Genomic DNA, 22,448 nt, shown 5'->3' with positions numbered 1-22,448 from the left:
GCTAAGACATGCTAACTAGCAGACTCGTTAACTAATATTGAATAGTTGACTCTTTAACTATTACTGTTAGGCTCCTTGATTACTGAGAGGCGTGTAGCCCACCGTAAGTAATATCCATATCAGTTTTTATCATTTCGAAAAAGCTGTTACCCTCGGCGCTGTGGCAAAACAAATTTTTGCTGTCTCGCGCCAATATGCACGCGTTTTCGAGAAGCTTGCAGGCAAAGCAACGTCTCTAGTGCCCGAAAATTTGCTGGACTACAGCGCCGAGGCCGCTTTTTCGGAATTCCAAAAACTGATATGGATATTACTTACCGTTGGCTACATGCCTGTAAATAATTAAGGAGCCTAACAGCAATAGCATGGTACCTTATATTCATAAGGTTTCACACCACCTCAAAAGAGTTGTTAACGTTCATCGTGTCCCTTTGGCATTTTCTGCCCCGAACAAGCTTTCAAAGCTGCGCTCCTGCACGTGCGGTGATGGAAGGCATGGCTGTTATATCAGGCACAGGACAGGCTTAGTCTCATGCACCATCTGAATGGTGTATGCCTTCCCTCTTTCACGTGGAAAGACTTACATCGGGCAGACAGGGCGATGTAGTAATGGGCGACTCAGGGAGCACGTGCTAAAGGTAAAAAATAAATCAAGAGACGAACCCAAAGGTGCACATCTTGTGTCACACGTTATAACCTCCTGTGTTTTCTATGCCTGGTCATCGGCGCCATGGTCAATGGATGCCAACCGTCGCACTTTTCATCAAGGCTGCGAGCGCTGCTTCTCGGCGACCGCCAAAAGTAGGCATACGGCGATAAATGCGGTACTCGCCACGACGAGGTGCTGGCATCAGAGAATACCTAACAGCTCGTTCATCGTATAGTTTATCGCAGTGGTTTATCGCGGTGAACCTAGTTTTGCCGCTAGCCATGATGAGACGCCAGCATCGCAGAGAACCCATTTCGGGCAGAGTTTGAAATACGCGTGAACCACCAGCACGCGCCCATTGGCGAGTAGTGAAACTCTCTCCGGACCTCCCCGCACTTCACCCACAAGAGGCGCTGGTAGCCTCGATTTTGCTTGGACGGCCGCTTTTGAGCCGATGTCCAGGCATAGAACATATATGAAGCTGTACACGTGTCAATGACGCAGCAATTGTGCGCTGCGATTCGAAGAGGCGTCGATTCTTGGCAGAAGCAAAAATGAACGTCCGGCATCCATGCACTACGCAGGATGTTCCATTCCTGCCTGCCTCACGTATGACGCCTCCTTCCTCCGCTGACAGTGCAGGTCTGTTACCAGTCTACAACAGTTGATGGCCCACGTACCATTCGGTCTGTTCATCCTGGATTCCGTATAAAATCTTCTTTTCGCGCTTGTGCAGTCATTCCTGTACATGCTAATTAGCTACCTTTGCATATTTTCAAGGAGGCCTCTTGACCAGGCAAGGTGGACGTCGGTCCGGCTTTTTTGCGGTGTGCAAGGTAACTTTCCTCATCAGTGCAGACATTTCTGATCACCTGTATCTGTTAATTATCTACATTTTCATACTTTCAAGGGGGCCTGTTGACCAGGCAAGGTTGACATGCACATGTGCAGAACTGCATTCTAATCGCCGATGGTGCACCGCCGCAAGCGGTCTTCGTCGTCTCCTTCCCGAGGCCTACCGACTGAGCACGGACACCAACGCCTTCCACGCTGCTGCTTCCTGTCGACGGAACGGGGGCCCCTAGCCAACGCCTCTAGGGGGCGTCGACGCGGTGACTTGCGGCTCCCTGACTGTCGTCGCCTCTCCGAGGGCTCCAGTGTGCCAGCTCGGAGCTACTGCCGACATAGCGTATGGAGCTGCGTCGATCCTCTCTCCCTGTCCTCCGAAACCAATGACTCGAGGCGGCGCGTCGAGGTCTTCGGTGTCTACCCCAAGTGAGCAAACGCTGGTTTCCTGTGTTAGGCCAAACTGACTAGCTTCTCATAGGACTCGCCCTGTTTTGTTTGTCATGTATGTGCGCTCCAAACACGAATTCACCTGTATGGAAGCACACCCTTACACCCCTTTAATGTGCATACAGCCTGCACTGCCGCCACACTCGATCAAGGACAACCCGTGGCGCAAGATCCTCATATGCACCATAAAACCCCACACTCGTACCCATTGACTGCTTACTGTACCCGGATACTCCTACATTGTCAACGCGCCGCATTCTTTCATCCGCTTGTATGTCTTACATACACTACAGACGGATGAGTGACCATGGGTGACGCATGCCTATTGTGCCCCCACGACATACCCCCTACCCTTTGCCACAGGGTATACATCCGGTCACTCGTTGACCGCTCACGCCAGCTATCCATTAAATTCGCCTCGCCACAAGCGTAAATGTCAGGGGACTCAACTTTTTTGCTACAAAATCAGTTTGCGGGGCATTGCAAGCAGCGTTGCTTGGATGCTGTCAGAGTACGCGCGCGAGTTTTCTGTCTTCATGTCATTTTGCTTACATAGACTTTTGTTTCTGCAGGTGCGCTGGCTACGGCTTTCCTGTGTACTGCCCACACCAACTGGATTTGCTGTTTCGTGCTTGGCGTCTTCTGACTTCACATCTGACCTCGCAGTGACAGGCTCGCGTCGTGCAAGATTTCTTCGTTCCTGCTCGATCCTAAAACGTGTACCGTTACTGCATTCATCGCGCTCTTGCCGTCGACGGCAATTATGCATCGCCTTCGCTACGGCATTCAGCGTGTTCGTCGGACAACGTGCTCTGAAAACGAAACTATGTACCTTCTATAGCGCGACTTCTTTCGCAAGAACTGTCAATAAATAGTTTCCACAGCAGCCTCGTGTACGAGCTTCTTGTCGCCACTTGAGTGCTCGCCGGCGCCAGCCGGTTTGAGCGCGTTGTGGTTGACGTTTCTCAGCACTTCCTGGCGCTGTAGCAACACTAGTAAGACTCCCTCTCATCTTGCTAGAGAATTCACTCCACACTCCAGGAGATGTCCGTCCGAAAGTATCTTTGAAAATTGGATTCAGCAGCTTTCTGTTTTGCCCTGATATAAATTAAAATTGATTGGTACTTTTATGTCATCACCTTTAAATTGTTCTCTAACACAACGTTCGGCATGTCGTACAGTGCACAGGCAGACCTCGATAACGTATGTTTGGCAGTTTTTCAGAGAAAAATCTTTGAAAGGAAACGTCCGGAGAATAAAGATTCACATCATGAACAATTTACTAACTTCAAATGATCGCATCTTGGTACTGACACCTGCAACATGGTTGTTGCATTCGATCCCATGCTGCATGTGAAACTTATTATTTAGCAAAGAAGACATTGGGTATTATTCGCTGGAGCGTGACGATGAGCGTAGAGCTCTTTAAAACTGTTACTGGTTTTAATACTTGCTATTGATATGCCATGAACAACAAAGGGATCGTGTATACGAGTGAACAGCTCACACCCTTCCTGATAGTTGATATCTTTTACTCCCCGCTGCTGGCAGTGGTCGTAGCGGTTCAACATAAGAAATAACTAAAGGGAAGGAAAGTATGTTTGTCGGCTGCAGAAACTAGGGATTCGGGTGGATATTTTTTACGAAGTTTAAATATTAACCCATTAGCGCCCAGCGTACTTTTAAAAGTACAGTTAAATGTTTTATGATTTCACCACGAAAGACTGGAATTTTCTTTTCAAGTAGGGCATGCTTTTGTCAACAGGGGATTGGCCAACCACCCTTAACTAATTTGGCGCACTTCCTCTGCTCAGCATGTCAGCTTTCCGTGGTGAAACTTCAGGATGTTTGTTTCCCGCGAACGGCACCGGTAGTCCCTTGCTTATAATTTTCTCGCGTCCGCATTTATGTACATATTACGCTAGTTTCAAGTATAGAGCAGCACGAAAGACGAAAGTAAACAACGGATGCTTTGAATGTGCCGCACCTTTGGTGTTTTTTGCTCTGTGATGATTTATATACTGCTGTACTTTCTATAGTACACTGGGTCTTCCTGTGTGCACAACGGCGCCTATTTATTCCAGCTGATAGATCTTATGGTTCCTTCCAGATTTTCGGAAAAAATCACTTTGTCTGCTCAGCAAGGCCTCGGAGGCTGCTGTACTTGCCGCTAGCGGTCTTGAGTATGACGATGGTATGATTTTAATTGGTTGTAATAAAGTTTCGTTATAAGAACTACAGGTTCTGCAGAACAGACAGTTACTGTTATGCCTTTCACACCGTCTGCGGAAAGTACTTGAGTTCAGAAATAAAACTTTTAGAAGCGCGTGTTGTCCTGTCGTCACCTGAGCTGATTTCAACGCTTAGTGACCATTTCATTTTTTTGTAATTTTTTTACCTCTCAAGACATTCTTGTAACGCTCCATTTGGAGGAATTTAGGGCTAGAGGAACCATTCGCGAAAACGGATTTAGGAAGTGTCCACTCGGGCCAAAGAAAGCGATGGAATAGAAGCAGCCATGAAACATCGTTTCTTGCTTCAGTAGTATAGGTTACATGCTTTTATTGAAGTCTACGATCAACAGTATAGTAACCATGGCTTGCAACTATAACAGCAGTGAGCCTACGTGTTTTGTAGAGTGCCGGTGGCCTATAGCACACGAAAAACAGTTTTTTTTCAAAGCCAAAACTCCTTTCCTTTTACAACAGTGGTATGGCAGGTGTAGACCTTTCGCATCAAGCTGTCTACTGCCAGTATATCAGCATCAGGGACAAAAAGTGATAGTGGTTGTTGACACCAAAGCTCAACTTTGCAATTGTGAAAGCTTGAACAATCTGCCAAATTGCTAGAGACGAGCCTGCTGACTATTTTTGCTTTGGTAAGAATGTTACTCATTATTATCTACACATTGACCAGCGGTTCGCAGGCACTCTGGCTCAATCGTATCTGATGCTTCTTTGAAGAGGAGAAAGCTTTCCATGCAAAGTAGGATAACTGCGGTGCCAGTATAGCCAGAAAATATTCATGAGGGCCTGCAAGAAGTGTTATATCACCCAGCGTAAAAATGGCAGACATAATAACAAAATTCACGCCACCAATAGGAATGCAGTGAAGTAGCCACATGTGCTAAGGGGAAGACCCAGTGTACTATAAAAAGTACACCTGTGTAACCTCTGGAAGGAATAAAGCAATCGTGACGGAATTTCAGCAATATGTTTTTCTTTATATGAGAGTATTATGTGCTAAAAATGAAGAAAATCCCTCCGTTAGATTTTTCTTGGTCCCTAATGGGTTAATGCTCGCTGAACGCCTTATTTAGTCGATATTTTTGTGACCGAAGATGTTCCTGTTGAGCTAAGTGGGACCATTAGGTCGGCGGGTACTCCCCTCTCAGCACACATACACGAGCACACGCGCACTCACACACACACATGCACGCACACGCACGAACACGCGCCGCCGCGGTGGCTCAGTGGTTACCGCGCTCGGCTGCTGGCCCGAAAGAGGCGGGTTCGATCCCGGCCGCGGCAGCTGAATTTCGATGAAGGCGAAATTCTAGAGGCTCGTGTACTGTGCGATGTCAGTGCACGTGAAAGAACCCAAGGTGGTAGAAATTCCCGGAGCCCTCCACTACGGCGTCTCTCATGGCCTCAGTCGCTTTGGGACGTTAAACCCCGTAAACCAACCAACCAAACCAACCAACCACGAACACAAGCACGCACTTGGTTTGGTCATGAACCCCGCAGCTCAGAGCTGAGTAACTGCTCGTACGTTGCTTCGCCAAGAGTGCCGATTCTTGTAGATACTTGAGGTCCCGCATCTTTATTCTTGCCTTATTTGTTTCCCTGCAAAGCCTGTCTCTGGGCATGCGTCCTATTCCTTTGTTTTAATTGGTTTCTGGCCGAAAACGAACTCCCCCCCCCCCCCCCCCCCCATTCCCTTCGACAGGGCTTTTTCGGCACGAGGAATTTCTTAGGCTGCTGCTCGACCAGCTCTGTCAGCGGTGAGCAATGCGTCCCCTTACTTCTAATTATTTGTTAGGCGCCGAAACTGGCGGCTAAAGCAACCGCTGCTTTCGTGGAAGCGAGCTAACTGCTTCCTCCCCGTTTTGCCTCTTCAGGAAACGGAAATTCATTGATATGAGCGGGCCCTTAGCGCGAAAGCGATAAGAGAGCCTTCATTTTCTTTTTTTTATTGACATGCACATAAAATGAGGTGTTGGTTCCCGATTATGGCGACGGCAGCTTTTTTGCACATAACTGAAGAAAAACACTAACTGGTGAAACTCAACAAGGTAAAGCTGCAGCACACACAATCAAAACGACAAATAATACAATGGACACGCCAGAAATGCTAACATAAAGTAGGAAAATAAACTATTGGTAATGATATTAAGTAGAGTGACATAAAATGAGCATATACTATAAGCCATAGAATGTAATAATCACAGTAAACGGTATAAAAGCCACAAATTCAGTAAATTAAAAAAGAACAATGAGCTGCAACAATAACGAACTTCCCTTCTCCCTGCTATACTCAGAGACACGTACGTCCTTATGATCTACGAACAAATCGTGCTTTTACGTTTAAGCTACTAGCCACGACGTTATTATGCGTATTTAAAAAAAGAAGTTGCGCTCTACGCACGCATTTGAGCTAGAAATTGTAACTAAGTTATCTGCTGTAAGCCCCCCCCCCCCCCCCCCCCTCCTGCAGCGACCGCCATTTTGAAGGAGCCTGAGTGTCGTCATAGTACGTCATAGACTGGCAGCGTCGTCTGCTACAAAACTGAATGCGCGCCTACTCCAGTCCGGCCGTTGCCGAAGTCGCTGAGATCGAGCAGAAGCTGCACAGAAAAGGGAAAGACAAAGGCCTTTGTTGCTTTTGCCTCCTTCTAACTTCCCCCTTTCGCCCAACCGCACCTTAAGCCCGAACGAGAACAACTCACTCCCCTTCATTACCATCGGTTCAGTTGTTCAGTCTTCAGTCGCGAAAAACCACGTGACTGTCACTCTATGTCGTCACGAACCTCGAGCGAGCCAGTTGTCCTGGCTTCTCCACGGTTCAGGGCAACTTTTGAAAATTCCATTAAGAACCACTCGCTGTACCAAAACCAAATGAGCTCATATGTTGCTCAGTTGTTCCGAGATGGGCAACGAACAACATGCAATAAATAGCTGCAGTCATGACGCCTTTTATGACACAATTTTATAGGAGCATGACACCATGCATCCCCAGGGCGTCCTGAGGATATAGTTGTATTGTCTCGGGAAATCAAGAAAGAAGGGAAAAAAACGATCAGAAAATTGGTGAAAGACAAGAAGAAAATGGATCATCCGTGGATGAAAAGCAACAATTAATTTCTGCAGAAATTATCGGAGTCCTCCGTATGCATATACCGGCGAATAATCAAATGTTCCTACGAACTCGCATGCATTGCTCTGTCCCAGGAAACGAGCGCGAAAGGTAATTCCGTTTTGCAAAATTTCTCGGGTAAATCAATACACAACTTGTTTTTTGTCTATAGATTTTTCTTTTCTGGAAAAAGAAAATAGATTTTCTATAGATCTATAGATTAAAATCTATAGATTTTTCTTTTTGGAAGCGGTCGTCGTACTTATGAGATGTCGTTACCACTTTGCATGGTCATAGAAACATTTGGATCAACGGGTCACATGACAGGTAATGAGGTATTTCGGTCACACACCCCTTAAACATGCAGCGGACCCTGAAACTCATGTTGCATAAAGTAAATGACCCTTTAGCATTTTCCTTTCTTGCTAAAGTATAACCGTATTTCCATGTGCCCGGCTCACGCAGCTAGCCACGGCTACCTGGCCATAAAAAGGCTTAGAGCTTTTAGAACAAAGAGTAGACAGTATAGTGGTGAGGTGAGCCGCATAATTCAAAGCACGATTCAAACCAAGATTCAAACCGACGCGCGAACAGGCAGTGACAAAATACAATCTAAATGAGGGCGGCAAGGTGGCTCCGCCGCGTGGTGGCCAGATGAAACAGAACGCGGAGCGCGCGAACGGAATTGATTTTGAAGTTGCCACTGGAGACGGTTGGCGACAGTGCGCTGGAAGGACGCATACAATGGTGCATATCTAACCGCTATCGCTCTGACTGCTACTTTGTTGCCTCGGCAAGACTCTGCTCCTGCACACATTGCTGCGAGTGGCATCCATGCCACCGCGGTGGCTCAGTAGTTATGGCGCTCGGCTGCTCAACCGAAAGACGCGGGTTCGATCCCGTCCGCGGCGGTCGAATTTCGATGGAGAGGAAATTCTAGAGGCCTGTGTACCGTGCGATGTCAGTGCAGGTTAAGGAACTTCAGATGGTCGAAATTTCCGGAGACCTTCACTAGGGCGTTCCTCATAGCCTGAGTCGCTTTGGGACGTTAAACCCCTCATAAACATAAAAATAAACCATTCTTAGCCATTTATGTTGATTCAGTACCGTAAAGCAAGTACGCGACTCAACCGCCGTCGACCGAACAACGATTACAACAGTGCAGCGCGTATGTGTCCAGGTGTCCAACGCTCTCTTCAAGACTGCCTATGAGGCAAGACAGCGCCATTTTTCAGCGTGTTATTTTCAACTTTACTAAGTAGCACATTTTCTAATACACTAATTAATTGCTAATTGCTTTAACTAATTAACGGTGTGACAATATCATTTTTCATCACGTCATATAGCACCATTAATTTATTACTCATTATCATTAAACTTTTACACATTCATTCATCTGGAGTGACGTCATTGTGTCGGCACATTTTGCGGACAAGTTCTGCGGACAAGATCTGCGGATACAACTGAGCTATATGCTTTCGCATTAATAAATCGAGGTTAGCGTGGCGGGCCCTCACTCCAGGAGCCTATTGGCTTTTGCCGCCACACTTGCCCGGCTCACCAGCCAAAGCTGTGGGCCTCACGAGACCTGAACTAGCCACCGTACCTGAACTCGTCTTTGACGTCATAGGCATCGTTTCTTGAAACCGGAAACGAAACAGCACGAGAGAAAAGAAATTCAGTTATACATATCTACCGCTTGTTGCCGCAATCCTTGTGGCTGTTCATGTGTTCTAATATACTGCACATCATTCTGCAGAAGGAAAACAAAACTAAACTTTGGTGCCTCTACGCGTCGTGCTGTTTTTCCCTGTGCTCTTCTGTCGTCGTGTTGTTTTGACGCTGTGCTGCTTTGTCGCCATGCTGTTTTTTCCCTGCCCTGTTTTGCCGCGACGCTGTTTGGTCCCTGTGCTGTTTTTGTGCGCTGTTTTGACGCCTGCTGTTTCATCGTGTGGTGTACTGTTTCGTGTCCCCCCTCTGCTCCCTTAACGATGTCAATAGAAATGTGAGTACGATTAAACTGGTTGAATAATAGAAGGTTACAACCACTCAACTGGCCCTTTTTATGAATAATAGTATGATATATTTTCATTGCAGAAATACAAATTCGGGCCTGCAGAAGCATTTTGGCTTGAGTGGCAGCGCCCAAAAAGTGCGGGGCACACACTTGAATTGTGAAGAGGAACTTCGTCACTTGACATTAAGATGCGGCTCCAGCGGTGACAGTGCATAGCAGTACTTCGCACTCTAACAGAAGCTCTGAACTGACAGGAAGAAATAAGAGCAGTGCGCGACTACCGAACAAACAGCCTCGAGTACGTTTGGCAAATCCCAACAACGAAGAACCAAAATTGCGCTCTCGCTCTTGTATCTGTTCGTGCACTTCATTATTGATAAATTCGGCACCTGAAATTCGCTACCTGAACTCGCCCTACCGCTGGGAAGCGCGAGTTAAAATATTGCTAAAATTCTTCACAGTGCTTGGCTAGCCTGGCGCTCTCTTGTGCACGGTGAAGCGAACCAACACAACTTGCTTCCCGCAATAACCGAGAGGCGGCGACACAGCCCAATAGCAAGAAACAAAAACGAAACTTAATTTTCACAGCAGCCAAGAAGATAGCAGATCTCGGAGGCCACAACTTGCGCCTCAGGGTATGCGGTGGCGCTCTATTCCCAAAATTTTAGCATGCGCAGTGAGGTCACAGCGACGAAGAGCCGCGTGCGTGTGTGTGTGTGTGTGTGTGTGTGTGTGTGTGTGTGTGTGTGTGTGTGTGTGTGTGTGTGTGTGTGTGTGTGTGTGTGTGTGTGTGTGTGTGTGTGTGTGTGTGTGTGTGTGTGTGTGTGTGCGCGTGTGTGCGTGTGTGCGTGTGTGCGTGCGTGCGTGCGTGCGTGCGTGCGTGCGTCTGCCTCTTTACTGCTCTGTGGCTCTCTTTACTGCTTTTTTTCTCTCTATGTCTATAGACGTCCAGGGACGTCTTTTCGGCATCCACCCTTTTCAAAAGAATGGCCGCAATAGCTTCATCATCACGGCGGACTAAGCATTCCTGCTGATATTGTGAGAAGCAGCTTTGATATACATCAACGCAAGCGCTCATTTAAAACGAAATTGATGCAATGCATTTTGGTGTGGCAGAACTTAGTTCTAACCCAGCTCCGTTTATCTTTACAACTAAATTCCCTGATGAGAAAACTGCTGCACTTGTCAAAACGAAACAAAGGCTGCCATTTTCTGGAACAATCTGCAGGAAAGCTGCGAATTTCACGGCGTTAATTGTTGCTCGCTTTGGAAAAAAAAAAGAGGTTATTAGGATTTCGTGAATGCACCAGGCCAGAGAGATATATGGAGGATAAAAACTAGACTTCTTTTACTGCCCCGTATGTGTAGCAATTGTTGCAACAGTTACCTGCAGTCTTATCAAATATCTTTCTATAAAAAATGGCAGTCTAGCCCGTACTACTCCTTGACAAACTCGATCACTGCTGGAATGCATGCGTCCAGCGCCTGTTTTGCTGCCTTGCACAGGCACTGAGCATAGCCACTTCCCGCACTCGTTTTCATTTCCGCCCTGCACGACGAACAACATGTGATGGCTAAAGTACGGCAAGTTGTTCACGCTAACCACATCCACGTGTAGTGCGAGCATGTAGTGGAGGCAAATGCCGCTTTTTGTGGTCGGTTGGAGGAACAAGCTAATCCATAAACCCCGGTAACAGCAGCAGCGTTTGCCTGGCGTCGAGATTAAAGTCCCACCCAATGAGACGGGTGCGTCGAATTTGTTTGCGATGCTCGTTTCGTCCGTTAACTTTCTGCCTTTTCTTCTTTTATTTATGCTCCGAACTTCATGCTCGCAGCACAAATAAAACACAAGTTAATGCATGCTGCCTTCCGATTGGACCCACGCACATCTTGCTCACAGCTTCACCACTTAGTCTTCGTGCAGAAAACCTTATACAGGGTGTTTCACCTAAGACTTTACACAATTTTTAAACTTATACTTTTTGAGTAAGAACGCTTTTTTTCAGCATAGCACTGTCAGCGGTGTAGTACGTGGAATACGGCTAAGAGGTGCTAACTTGCACGCTAGTTAAATAATATTGAATCGTTAACTTTTTAACTATTATTTATTGGCTCCCTAATTATTAACAGGCGTGTAGCCCACCGTAAGTAATATCTATATCGGTGTTTATAATTTCGAAAATACAGTTGCGCTAGCCGCTGTGGCCCAAAAAATCTTGGCCATTTCGACTACAGTTACGTTCCCTGGAGAGGTTGCTTTGCCTGATAACTTCCCGAAAGCGCGTCAATTTTGGCGCCACGTAGACAAAATTGGTTCAGCCACAGGGTCGATGGTAACCGCAGCTTCGAAATTCTAAAGACTGATACGGATATTACTTACGGTGGGCTAAACGCATGTCGACCATTCAGGAGTCTAACGTTAGTAGCTAAAAAGTTAAATATTCAATATTAGTTAAGCAGCCTATTTGTTAGCACGTCTATGCCGTATTCCGATGCACTACACAGCTGACAATGCTATGCCGAAAAAAGCGTTCATCTAACTCGAAAATCCTATTGTTCAAAATTGCTTAAAATCTTAGGTAAAACACGCGGTATACTAGAAAGGAATAATTTCTCGCAATTTCACGTTTCACAGATTCCTTTTCACCCTATAGCTTACTTTTAGGAGATAATTCTATCGCTGATTTTGCATGTCTCTTCGTGTTCCCAGAAGAACCTAACGTATTGCACAAATTGTAAATATAATTAAAATCTCAGTTTCATGAACACAAGAGGCAGACAATTTATCTTTAAGTGTGGTTGGTTGGTTGGTTGGTTGGTTGGTTGGTTGGTTGGTTGGTTGGTTGGTTGGTTGGTTGGTTGGTTGGTTGGTTGGTTGGTTGGTTGGTTGGTTGGTTGGTTGGTTGGTTGGTTGGTTGGTTGGTTGGTTGGTTGGTTGGTTGGTTGGTTGGTTGGTTGGTTGGTTGGTTGGTTGGTTGGTTGGTTGGTTGGTTGGTTGGTTGGTTGGTTGGTTGGTTGGTTGGTTGGTTGGTTGGTTGGTTGGTTGGTTGGTTTATGGGGTTTAACGTCCCAAAGCGACTTAGGCTATGAGAGACGCCGTAGTGGAGGGCTCCGGAAATTTCGACCACCTGTGGTTCTTTAACGTGCACTGACATCGCACAGTACACGGGCCTCTAGAATTTCTCCTCCAAAGAAATTCAACCGCCGCGGCCGGGATCGAACCCGCGTCTTTCGGGTCAGCAGCCGAGCACCATAACCACTGAGCCACCGCGGCGGCTTTATCCTTAAGTTTACATGATAGTTTGTTGCTTATGCGCCGTGAACCTCAACACTACGTGACATATTGTTAACTTACAAATCAGGATTTTTTAAATGTGATCTTTTACCGGAGAGTGTAGGTGGGCTCTACATTGGAAGGAAGCCGTCAGAACCGTTATTATATGCGCGGCGCATGAACAGCCGAGGACTGGGTGACAAGCCGGGCCATTGCAGATAACACTGCTGATATTGTGCTGCCTCTAATATTTGGGACGTCGCTATTGTCTTCGTCGGATGACCGGTTTCATTTACACGCGATGCTAAGTGCATGTCCGAAAGTACAGCAACCTTTAGCACCTTTATCACTTTAATCTAGCGTAAAATGTGTTCTCCCACGCAATGCCCAAGTTACTGTCCTTGTTGCGGAACAAGCCCCTCGCTACACCATATACATCTTGGGAATGCCAGGACAAACCGGACAGAAAGTTCATAGCCCCACACCCGACACACGAGCAGTGGGAGGATGCCCCGACCAGCGACAGCCTGGACCAGCAAGCGTGGATCATCCAGCTAGTCCGGAAGTCAGCTGCCGCCAGCGAAGCCCTGGACTAGGGCTCCCGACCACCCGGCTCCTGCGGATTACTCATTCTAAGTCGAAGTTTTCTCTTTCTCTCTCTCTCTATTAATTTGAAATGATGACAATGAGGACGATTAATTGCACAAGGGTGTGCCTTTGGTCTGGGTTTGGTAGATAAAACAATAAAGAACGAAGGGAGCAGTATTCGGAGATTACAATATAAAGAAAGCCTCTGAAACCACAGGAGCGGGACGCTCTCATTCAGCCGAAAGTTGATCTGTGTTGGCAGAACCGTCTCCAGTACCACGTGATGGGTCGACGCCTCAGCAGTATCAATAACGCGTTTCGGCCGGCGAATGCATTTCATACATCACGGTTCGGTTTCGCCGGTTGTAGGACGCTCCCCTGTTTCACCGTTCAAGGTCCACGCGCATCACATGACCAACGACCGCAATGCCTGCCTCTGCTTTGAGAAAGGCTTGGTTTCATACTCCTTGAAAGAAGGGGGGGGGGGGGGGGGGGGGGGGGGCACGTGGCTAGCAAGAGCGCTAGCATCCAGTCTGGCGCCTCCAAGCGCGGAGGTTTCGTGTCGGTATCATGTGACGCCCATGGACATATCGGACACACTGGGCTGCGGTAAGGGCGAAACGAATCGGTGAAACTCAAACCGCCGAAGCACGCGCCTCGGACGTCTCGGACGCTGCCTTGAGCGGTCGGAGCGTAGACAAGACAGAGAAGCGTGGCGGCATCTCTGGGGCATGATCGGTGTCGGCGCCAGGATATATCGGGTTCGGCGAGACTGGCGCCGCAGTTGCTGTGGCCGTTCCGGCCGTAACGTCCAGCCAAGGGCATTCAAACGAAAGGTTTCCCTTTGTCTATGTCTGGCAGCGTGTCGTGGGCAAAAAATAAACTTTGACGAAAGCTTACTTTCACTATATGTTTGACACGCGAGACTTCGTGCAGCAACCTCAGGGTTTTTCTTTGAGAGACAGTTTTGGCCGGAGCATACTTGCTACTGTTGCGTAACTCAATGTTAATGCACCAATAAGAAGTCTTTCCTCAACATTCATTCGATAGGCACTTCCAAGTAGCGCGCCTCTCACTGCCACCGGTTTTGGAATCCCGGAACGTTCCAGTTCTCTTCTGTCTTCGTTTAGGACTATTGGTGGGCTCAAGTGCCGCTATACGCCACCGCAACCACCGTGGTTTTCTAGACGGCGTGGTGGATGACATTCTTGGAACGGAATTTAAATTTTAAAAAGCGGCTATATAGTACTAGCCGGTTACCCAGAAACAGATAGCTGGGGGACAGATTAAGGGGAAATGTGCGATGCGAAAAATGAAATGAAATGCCGAAGACATTTCTAGTGCAGTGAGTGAGTGAGTGAGTGAGTGAGTGAGTGAGTGAGTGAGTGAGTGAGTGAGCGAGCGAGCGAGCGAGCGAGTGAGTGAGTGAGTGAGTGAGTGGAAGTGAGTGAGTGAGTGAGTGAGTGAGTGAGTGAGTGAGTGAGTGAGTGAGTGAGCGAGTGAGTGAGTGAGCGAGTGAGTGAGCGAGTGAGTGAGCGAGTGAGTGAGCGAGTGAGTGAGCGAGTGAGTGAGTGAGTGAGCGAGTGAGTGAGCGAGTGAGTGAGTGAATGAGTGAGTGAGTGGAAGTGAGTGAGTGAGTGAGTGAGTGAGTGAGTGAGTGAGTGAGTGAGTGAGTGAGTGAGCGAGCGAGCGAGTGAGTGAGTGAGCGAGTGAGCGAGTGAGTGAGTGAGTGAGTGAGTCAACGAACTCTCTATATCCTCTGCAGTTGCCCTTTAAGCGTCCTCTTAATTTATTTCCTCGTCCTCAAGACCGGGTGCCCTCTCCCACCCAGCACAGCTTCTCTTTTTCCCTCCTCCTCACTCCAGCTTTCAGTCCCCGTGGTGAGGGGTTTGTACAGTCCCTACAGTCGCATAGACGAGGACAAGCGCACTTGTCGAAGCGATGTTCAGCCAAAAGAGGTTTCTTTGTTTGTGCTTTGAGAACCATCTCCTACCTTCTCTACTGCAAAAGGCATAAGTAAACTTCGAGATATTTTCCTATTTAAGATGTTTATGCAGAAGAGTGGAAGGGGTTGAGCAGAGCCAATTTCACAAGCTGGATAAAACCCCCAAGTGATACCCTTATAACAACTATCTGCTACGCTTAAAAAAAATAGCATGCCAGACTTAGGCAGAAATATGTACGGCGGAAGCGAATTTGCTCTAGCATTCTCAAAGAAATATGAATCCATCCCTTTTTTTGCAGACATTAGTTCTCGATAATTTTTTTTTCTAATCATCTCTTTGCAAAGTGACCCTCCGGCTAAGGAGTTCGGCAGCTATGCCCAAGGTGGCAAAGATAGAATCTCGGCCGTGGCGATCGCATTTATTGAAGGCGAAATGCGAAAAGACGCCCGCCTGTTGTGCGATGCCAGTTCACGTTAAAGAGCCTCAGGTCGACTAAGTTAGTCCGGAGCCCTCCACTATTGCATCCCTGATAATCCAATGTGCATCTTTTAAAAATATACGATACCATTAAATACTGCACCATACTGTACTGTACCATGTGATACCTTATTATGCAATGTACCGTACCATACAATGTCATGCCATGTCATTTTACATGCTATGCTAGAACCCCAAGCGTATAGAAATGAATCCAGGGTACTCCGTTATAACGCGTGTGCAGCTTTGGAGCGCTAAACCCAGTGAGTGTCGTTCCATATCGTACCATAACATACCATACCCTACCCAACCATACCATGACGTACCTCACGATAATATCCATACAGTAGCGTACCTTGCCATACCGTACCGTATCGTGAAGTACCGTACCTTACGGTACCATGCTATATCATACCTTATCATACCATACCAGTCGCCGCGATGGCTCAGTGGTGATGGTGCTATAGGCTGCTGACCCGGAAGACACGGGTTCGATCCCGACCGCGGTGATCGAATTTCGATGGAGGAGAAATTCCGGAGGCCCATGTACTGTGCGATGTCAGTGCACGATAAAAAAACCCAGGTGGTCGAAATTTGCGGAGCCCTTCACTACAGCGTCCCTCATAGCCTGAGTCGCTTTGGGACGTTAAACTCCCTAAAACCGTACCATACCGTGCCGCACCGTACCTCACCGTACCTACATTACGATGCCATCGATGTAGTTGCCATAGCATACCGTATCGTGCAGTAGCGTACCTCATGACACCATACATGTAGTTGCGTACCTAGCCACCGCATACCGTATCGTGTAGTACCGTACCTTACGATACCATGCTACATCATAACTTACCATACCATACCATCTTTGCAAAGTGGGTTACACCGACTTGCTTTCGTCTCGTCTGCCTGCGTACTCTTGACCTCGTTTCGGGTCGCTGTAGTGTTGCATGAGCGAAGCAGACGAGCACTGCTGCCGTGGTGCCAGTGGTCCCAGTTGCTTGGCCTGTCGCCTCTAAAGAGTGTTGGAATCCAAACGTATCAAAATCCCCGCAGTCTGCGTTCGTAGCCATTCACTCTGAGCAGCGAGGTGGATCTCCTCTCCCAGTTGTTTACTCGGCAAGCGAGTGGCGAACCCGAAACGCAACCAACCACGAAAGTTTAAGCGTTTAAAAGGCTACGGAACAACTTCAGGGCCACACCTGCGCAATTGTGCTCGTGGCCCGGGAATCACTCTTCTCTTGGCCTCAGTTAGGTCAAGTTGGTAACATGAAATGCCCAAATTATGATTAATCAATGTCGGCTTAATTGAGAAAATGTCGGTACGCATTTTTCTTCCCTTCTGCTTCAAAAGCACAAACGTGGGCTTGGGTACGGCCATGACAAAAACGCCACTGGAGTCGTGGAATATTAAGTGCCCCAACCTCGACCGACGTTTGCCACCTTTCTGACGAGGACAGTTTCATCTTTCTCTCTTTCTCCCAAGCAATTTGCGCTCTTGCGGAGGGCAAATTGCGATGATTGCAGGGGTTGCGATGGCTGCATACACCGCCACTCCTTTTCATTTCGACGCCATTTTCTCGAACGAACACTATTTCATCCTGAAGCGTGGACACTCAAAGTGCTCGGCTGTCAACTTACGCCATGTGTCGAGGGCGTTTCCTCTCATTCAATTCGCTTTTTTTCTTCATTGTTAAAGATGCTATATTATCCGCAGATCATCGCTCTTAAGGTCGGAGATAGGGATATATTTAGTAGCGGGGCCGTCGGATACCTCCTCAAATTTTTTATTTATTTATTCATTTTGTTACACCGCCAGCGCCCAGCCGGAGGCAAGCAGACACGGCTGGCGGGGAATGAACCGTTTATTCCGGTAGCACAAGCCAATATATAGCGAAAGGTGGAAAGGGGGTTTCGGGGAAACAGCAGAGTAGAATGGCTATCGCTCGAGTCATCGACGTAACGCAAACAGGGGAAAGGGGGGTGTACAGCTTGGCAGACACGCGATGCACAACAAATTCATTCATTCATTCATTCATTCATTCATTCATTCATTCATTAATTCATTCATTCATTCATTCATTCATTCATTCATTCATTCATTCATTCATTCATTCATTCATTCATTCATACCCTCCGGGTGAAAACATTACAAAGGAGAGTGGGGGTCACATCAGTAATACTTCCAACATAAAAAAGAAACACACACAATGCAATGAAACAGAAAACAAAATCAAGAAGAATATAGTCCTAATGACGTCTACTGCGAAAGCATCAATACAATACAGCGTAAAGGATTCTTACACATGGCATCAACGAATAACATTGGACACCGAGATTTAAACAATTATATTAATTGCATGGCATATCATAATTAACTTTTTAAATAATTTGTCACGATTAGCATGTACTGTATAAACTCAAACGCCGTGTACATGGTCCCTTGAGAAGATTCACCCGGGACCGCTGCCGCGCGTGACCGCCGTCTTCACGAAGGTGCCGGCAAGAACAGAAGTGGATTTGAAGAAAACAACAGTTTCATACGGATGCCCTTTAAACAGGGGGGTATAAAGAGAAAAAAAAAAACGAGGAGGCTTGCGCGACGGCGTACTTCATCTGGGAGACGCCTGGACGACGGTGAGGTCAGCCGAGCGTGTCGCCCCACCTGGCCACCGTCGCGTGAGCTGGCGCTCTCCAGAGAGGGGTGGAGGGGCAGGTGTGTGGGAACCTAATCAGACGGCGCCCCAGACGGCCGGTGACGTCACTCCTCGGCTTCCCCGGTGACGCAACCGTGGGTCGTCCACAACGCTGACTCTGAAGCTCCGTATCGACGCCACGGTGGTCCAGCTGAACATGGAAAGAGAGGACAGAGAAGGAAGGCCGTTGAGGGAAAACTGGGCTCACATATTGTAAGGTTTGTGATCCCAGCGAGATGAAAAAAAGGCAGCGAGAAAGTTTTGTGCCGCGTTTGCTGAAGTGAAATTTCACATCGGATCGATCTTTCACGGTGGTGAGATAACAGCCTGCGGAGGTTGCCTCGCGGTTAGGTTTTGGTTATTTGCTCTTCAGGGTAATTTCGAATCCAAATTTCAAAAGGTAATTTCAGGGCTTAAGGGTGATAGTAATATTTAGCGCGAAAAAACGTACACGCATTATATGTTTCTGGCTCGTTAGCAGTGCTCATTCGCAAATGCTTGTGACACCTCTCCTATATTGGTTAGTTCAGAGTTGGTCATTGATATATTTGTCTGTCACCCTAGAGTGTATTTGTCAAGTTCCGCTGTGTGTCATCAGAATAGTTACGGTCAGCGCAATTTGAAACAGCCCATTTTTAAAAAATAATCCTCAACTGGCCAACACATCGGCAGGACAGGTAGTAGTTCCTCCTTTTCTATAACATGGACGGATTATGGGAATTTCATTGAAGGGGTGGTCCCGTGAACACAATGCATTCCTTGGTCTTTTTACATCGAAAAAAAGAATCGTTAACTCGACGAGGTGTTACGAGCTCATCTTTACACGAATACGGTCATCTCCATTATGTCCCCCCCCCCCCCTTTTATTATCGTTGTACTACCTGTGAAAATTAATACAATATCTCCCACCCTCTCACTGTATGGGGAAATAGACAAACACATTCACTCAATCCTTTTACACTAAAAGCATCCTTCAACTTTTAAGCATTCCCAATTCTCTGCTTATAAGCGGAGTGTCGTGACTACCCTCGGGGAAAAACTCGAACGAAAGCCGCCTAATTCTAAAAACGCCACTTGGTGTGCTTGATCGTTCTGTGTTGCCATTTCGCAAATAGCAACTACCTCCCTCCCCCCCCCCCCCCCCCACTCCAACGGTGCCCCACACGAAGCTTCGCGTGAAAGAATGTGCGGAGCCTTTGAGGTCATCTGCACAAAGCAAAGTGCTTAAGAAGAAGATACAGTAGCGACAACACAAGGATGCCCTACTGAGGGCACAAAAAATGGCAGCAGTCATCTAGAAGCTGCCGCCTACCCCAGGAATGCCTCTAAAAAACGTGAAAAATAGAGCTTACAGCAGCACTTTCGTGACCACCTAATTATCATTCGTCGCCGAAGAGACGTCCTCAAAATTTCGCTATGTTTTTCTGAGTTTCCAGCTTATTGATCGTTTTATTTTCACGCACGGGGACGGGCTATGGCGCAAAACACTGCTCTCCGCCAACGGAAGCACGGTTGCGGAACGATTCGAGACGACTCGCACTCACACCGAAAAATGGGCGGAGGTGGGAGGACGGGGGTGCGAACCATAGGGGGCAGGGTTTAAGAAAGTTAAGGGGGAGAGTGCGGGGTGTCCGCTTGCCCACCTGTCGCTGTTCACAATGCAGTAGTCGTTGTACGGCCCGTCCCTTTTTTTTCCCACGGTTAGGCCGAACGGAGGCGAAGCTTCTTAGGCGGCCGTAACACTTCTCCTCCCTCTCCCCAGCATCCAACCCTGACTGACCCACACACACACACGACTGCCTGAAACAGGCAGCACGGCGCTCCCTCTGTTTACCTCTGGCCACTCTCTCTCCCCGTTCTACTCTCCCGCTCTCTCTAAACGACTTCTGCGCAACTCTTACCCACCTGCGTTTCTCCTGCTTTGGCGCTTAGCATGATTCGCCGGACGCCGCACGCAACGCATTAGCTGAATCTGCACGCGACCGAGTGCTCTCGACTTCGATTCTTTCTCTTTCTTTCTTTCTTTCCTTCTTTCTTCTTTCTTTCTCCCTTCTCTTCTTCTTCTCTTCTTTCTTTCTTCTTTCTTTCTTTCCTTCTTTCTTTCTTTCTTCCCTTCTTTCTTCCTTTCTTTCTTTCTTTCTTTCTTTCTGTCGTTCTTTCTTTCGTTCTTTCCTTCTACCTTTCTTTCTTTCTGTCGCCCTTTCTTACTTTCTTTCTTTATTTCTTTCATTCTTTCTCTCTTTCTTCCTTTCTTTCCTTCTTCCTTTCTTTCTTTCTTTCTTTCTTTCTTTCTTTCTGTCGTTCTTTCTTTCGTTCTTCCATTCTTTACTTCTTTCTATCTTTCTTTCTTTATTTATTTCTTCATTTCTCTCACTTTCTTCCTTCTCGCTCTATAAAGATAGAGAGAGAAAGGAACCATGTCCTCACTATAATCTTTCCATTCTTTCAGGGAGCGCGACGAGAAAGTGGCTCTAGCGACCTGCGATAGCAAAACAAATGAGCAATGCTGTCGTTGACCTCTCCGAGCGTTCCCGGGGCGCCCTGAGCCGAGCCGCAGGAGTCGTGTATGCAGAAAGCTGTGATTACCGTCTTAGCGCCTGCGCAGGCACAGAAAGCCCTAGCGTCTGCATTGTTGTTGCAGTGTGTCGTGCATACCTGTCGATTGTGAGAACTGTCGTTGTCATGCTTAGTGTTTGAAAGTCCATGGTAGAGAGAGGGTGTGGTAGATGGTCCTTGGCGATCACAAAATGAACAAGGGAGGGGAAAACCTCAGGTTGCTTGAGCCAACGTTTCGACAAGGGGACTTGTCTTCGTCTGGGCGAAGACAAGTCCTCTTGTCGAAACGTTGGCTCAATCAACCTTAGTGTTTGAAAGTAATTCGTAATCAATAAAGGTTCAGCGCAGTTTTAGCATCGCGTGTTTAGCCGTGCACTGCAAGTCGCTTCACTTCGCGGTAGGTGATTTACAAAAGAGTGCTGGAGCGTAATGCCCAGCCTTGGAACTGTACGTAAAGGAACGGGAAGCCAGGGCCGCGCTATGTGTACTGGTGCGCAGCTCATGACCGGAAACAGGTGAGAGATGGTCACGATGTGCTAATCTGTCTTCTACCATCCCGTTCATCTTCGTCAAGAAAGAAACGCCGTCGGTTATTTCATTGGCGCTAGCCCACCGCTGTTCGCAGCATTTCGTTCACATATTGTTTGTTTCTTTTTCATTCGGTGAATAGCACGGGCTTCTTCGAGCGAAAGTAGACACAGTAAAGAATTTGTTTTCTTCGTGGTTTGTTAATAACTCTGCTATTTCCATACCGGCCTCCTTGTTATTTCAGTTTGGTTTATTGGGGCTTAACGTCCAAAAGCAACTCAGCCGATGAGGGGACGCCGCAGTGGAGGGCTCTGGAAATTTCGACCACCTGGGGTTCTTTAACGTGCACTGACATTTCGCCTTCACCGAAATTCGGCCGCCGCGACCGGGATCGAACCCGCGCCTTTCGGGTCACCAGCCGAGCGCCATAACCACTGAGCCACCACGGCGGGGCTGTTATTTCAGTGTTTCGAGTTTAGCTTACAGTACATGTGATAGTCACAGTGTTTTTTTGTTTCTTTATGGCGCAAGGGCCTCTGCGGATAAAGATCACCAGGGCACAAGGTATTTTCGTATGCTTAAGGTGGGGCCAAAGATCGCGGCGACGCATATAAGAGCATTTCGCCCTGATTAAGCCGAGCATTAGGCCAGGGGAAGCTTGTACCCATTGCGTCACCGGTGGGTAACCGTTGATACAACGGGTATCGAACCCCACACCTCCCGCATGCGAGGCGGATGCTCAACCAAGCTTACAGTACAAGGACGTCTAACTATTCTAGTATAGTTTTCTTTCTTTCATTTTTTTTTTATTCGTCATCGTCACTCTCGCCGATAGTGCGCATTTCGACTTGCGGTACCCAAGGTACAGTATCCACATAATTTAAACACTTTCAGGTTATTTTTTATGTGAGGAAAATCTTGATCTTTAGGAAAGGAAATAGTGCCGACACAAGGCGTAAAAGCCGAACCGTTCGTCTTGTCTTCAGTCTTTCGTGCCGTGTCTGCATTCCAAAGCACGATAACTCCAAACTTGCTCAATTAAGTTTCTCATAGCCGTGTTTTATTCGTTTGC

The 22,448-nt window shown here is 47.4% G+C and overlaps 1 protein-coding gene across 2 annotated transcripts; it reads left to right on the top strand.

Annotated features, from left to right (window-relative positions):
• Positions 1-259: 259 nt before the first annotated feature.
• LOC149335832 (uncharacterized) lies at positions 260-2,767 on the top strand. 2 transcript variants are annotated; one of them, XM_089554565.1, is made up of 3 exons: positions 260-1,482; positions 1,598-1,921; positions 2,515-2,767. In XM_089554565.1, exons 2-3 carry the CDS (start codon positions 1,617-1,619, stop codon positions 2,609-2,611), a joined length of 402 nt encoding a protein of 133 aa, XP_089410691.1. In that variant the 5' UTR covers positions 260-1,482; positions 1,598-1,616; the 3' UTR covers positions 2,612-2,767. The 2 variants fall into 2 exon arrangements, with proteins under 2 accessions (XP_089410691.1, XP_089410690.1); XM_089554564.1 differs by having other exon boundaries at positions 260-1,921.
• Positions 2,768-22,448: the final 19,681 nt, after the last annotated feature.

This window comes from Amblyomma mixtum, chromosome 7 (assembly GCF_055824585.1).
Source record: "Amblyomma mixtum isolate Tamu chromosome 7, ASM5582458v1, whole genome shotgun sequence".
In the NCBI taxonomy this organism is placed as follows: Eukaryota; Metazoa; Arthropoda; class Arachnida; order Ixodida; family Ixodidae; genus Amblyomma; species Amblyomma mixtum.
Note: the sequence above shows the minus strand (reverse complement) of the source record. Positions and strands in the feature narration are given on the sequence as shown.

Bases quoted from the DNA above. Each gene is read 5' to 3' on its own strand.
- LOC149335832 (XM_089554565.1), top strand. From the start codon at position 1,617: ATGGTGCACCGCCGCAAGCGGTCTTCGTCGTCTCCTTCCCGAGGCCTA. The intron at 1,922-2,514 runs GTGAGCAAACGC...TTGTTTCTGCAG, and splicing joins GTCTTCGGTGTCTACCCCAA to GTGCGCTGGCTACGGCTTTC.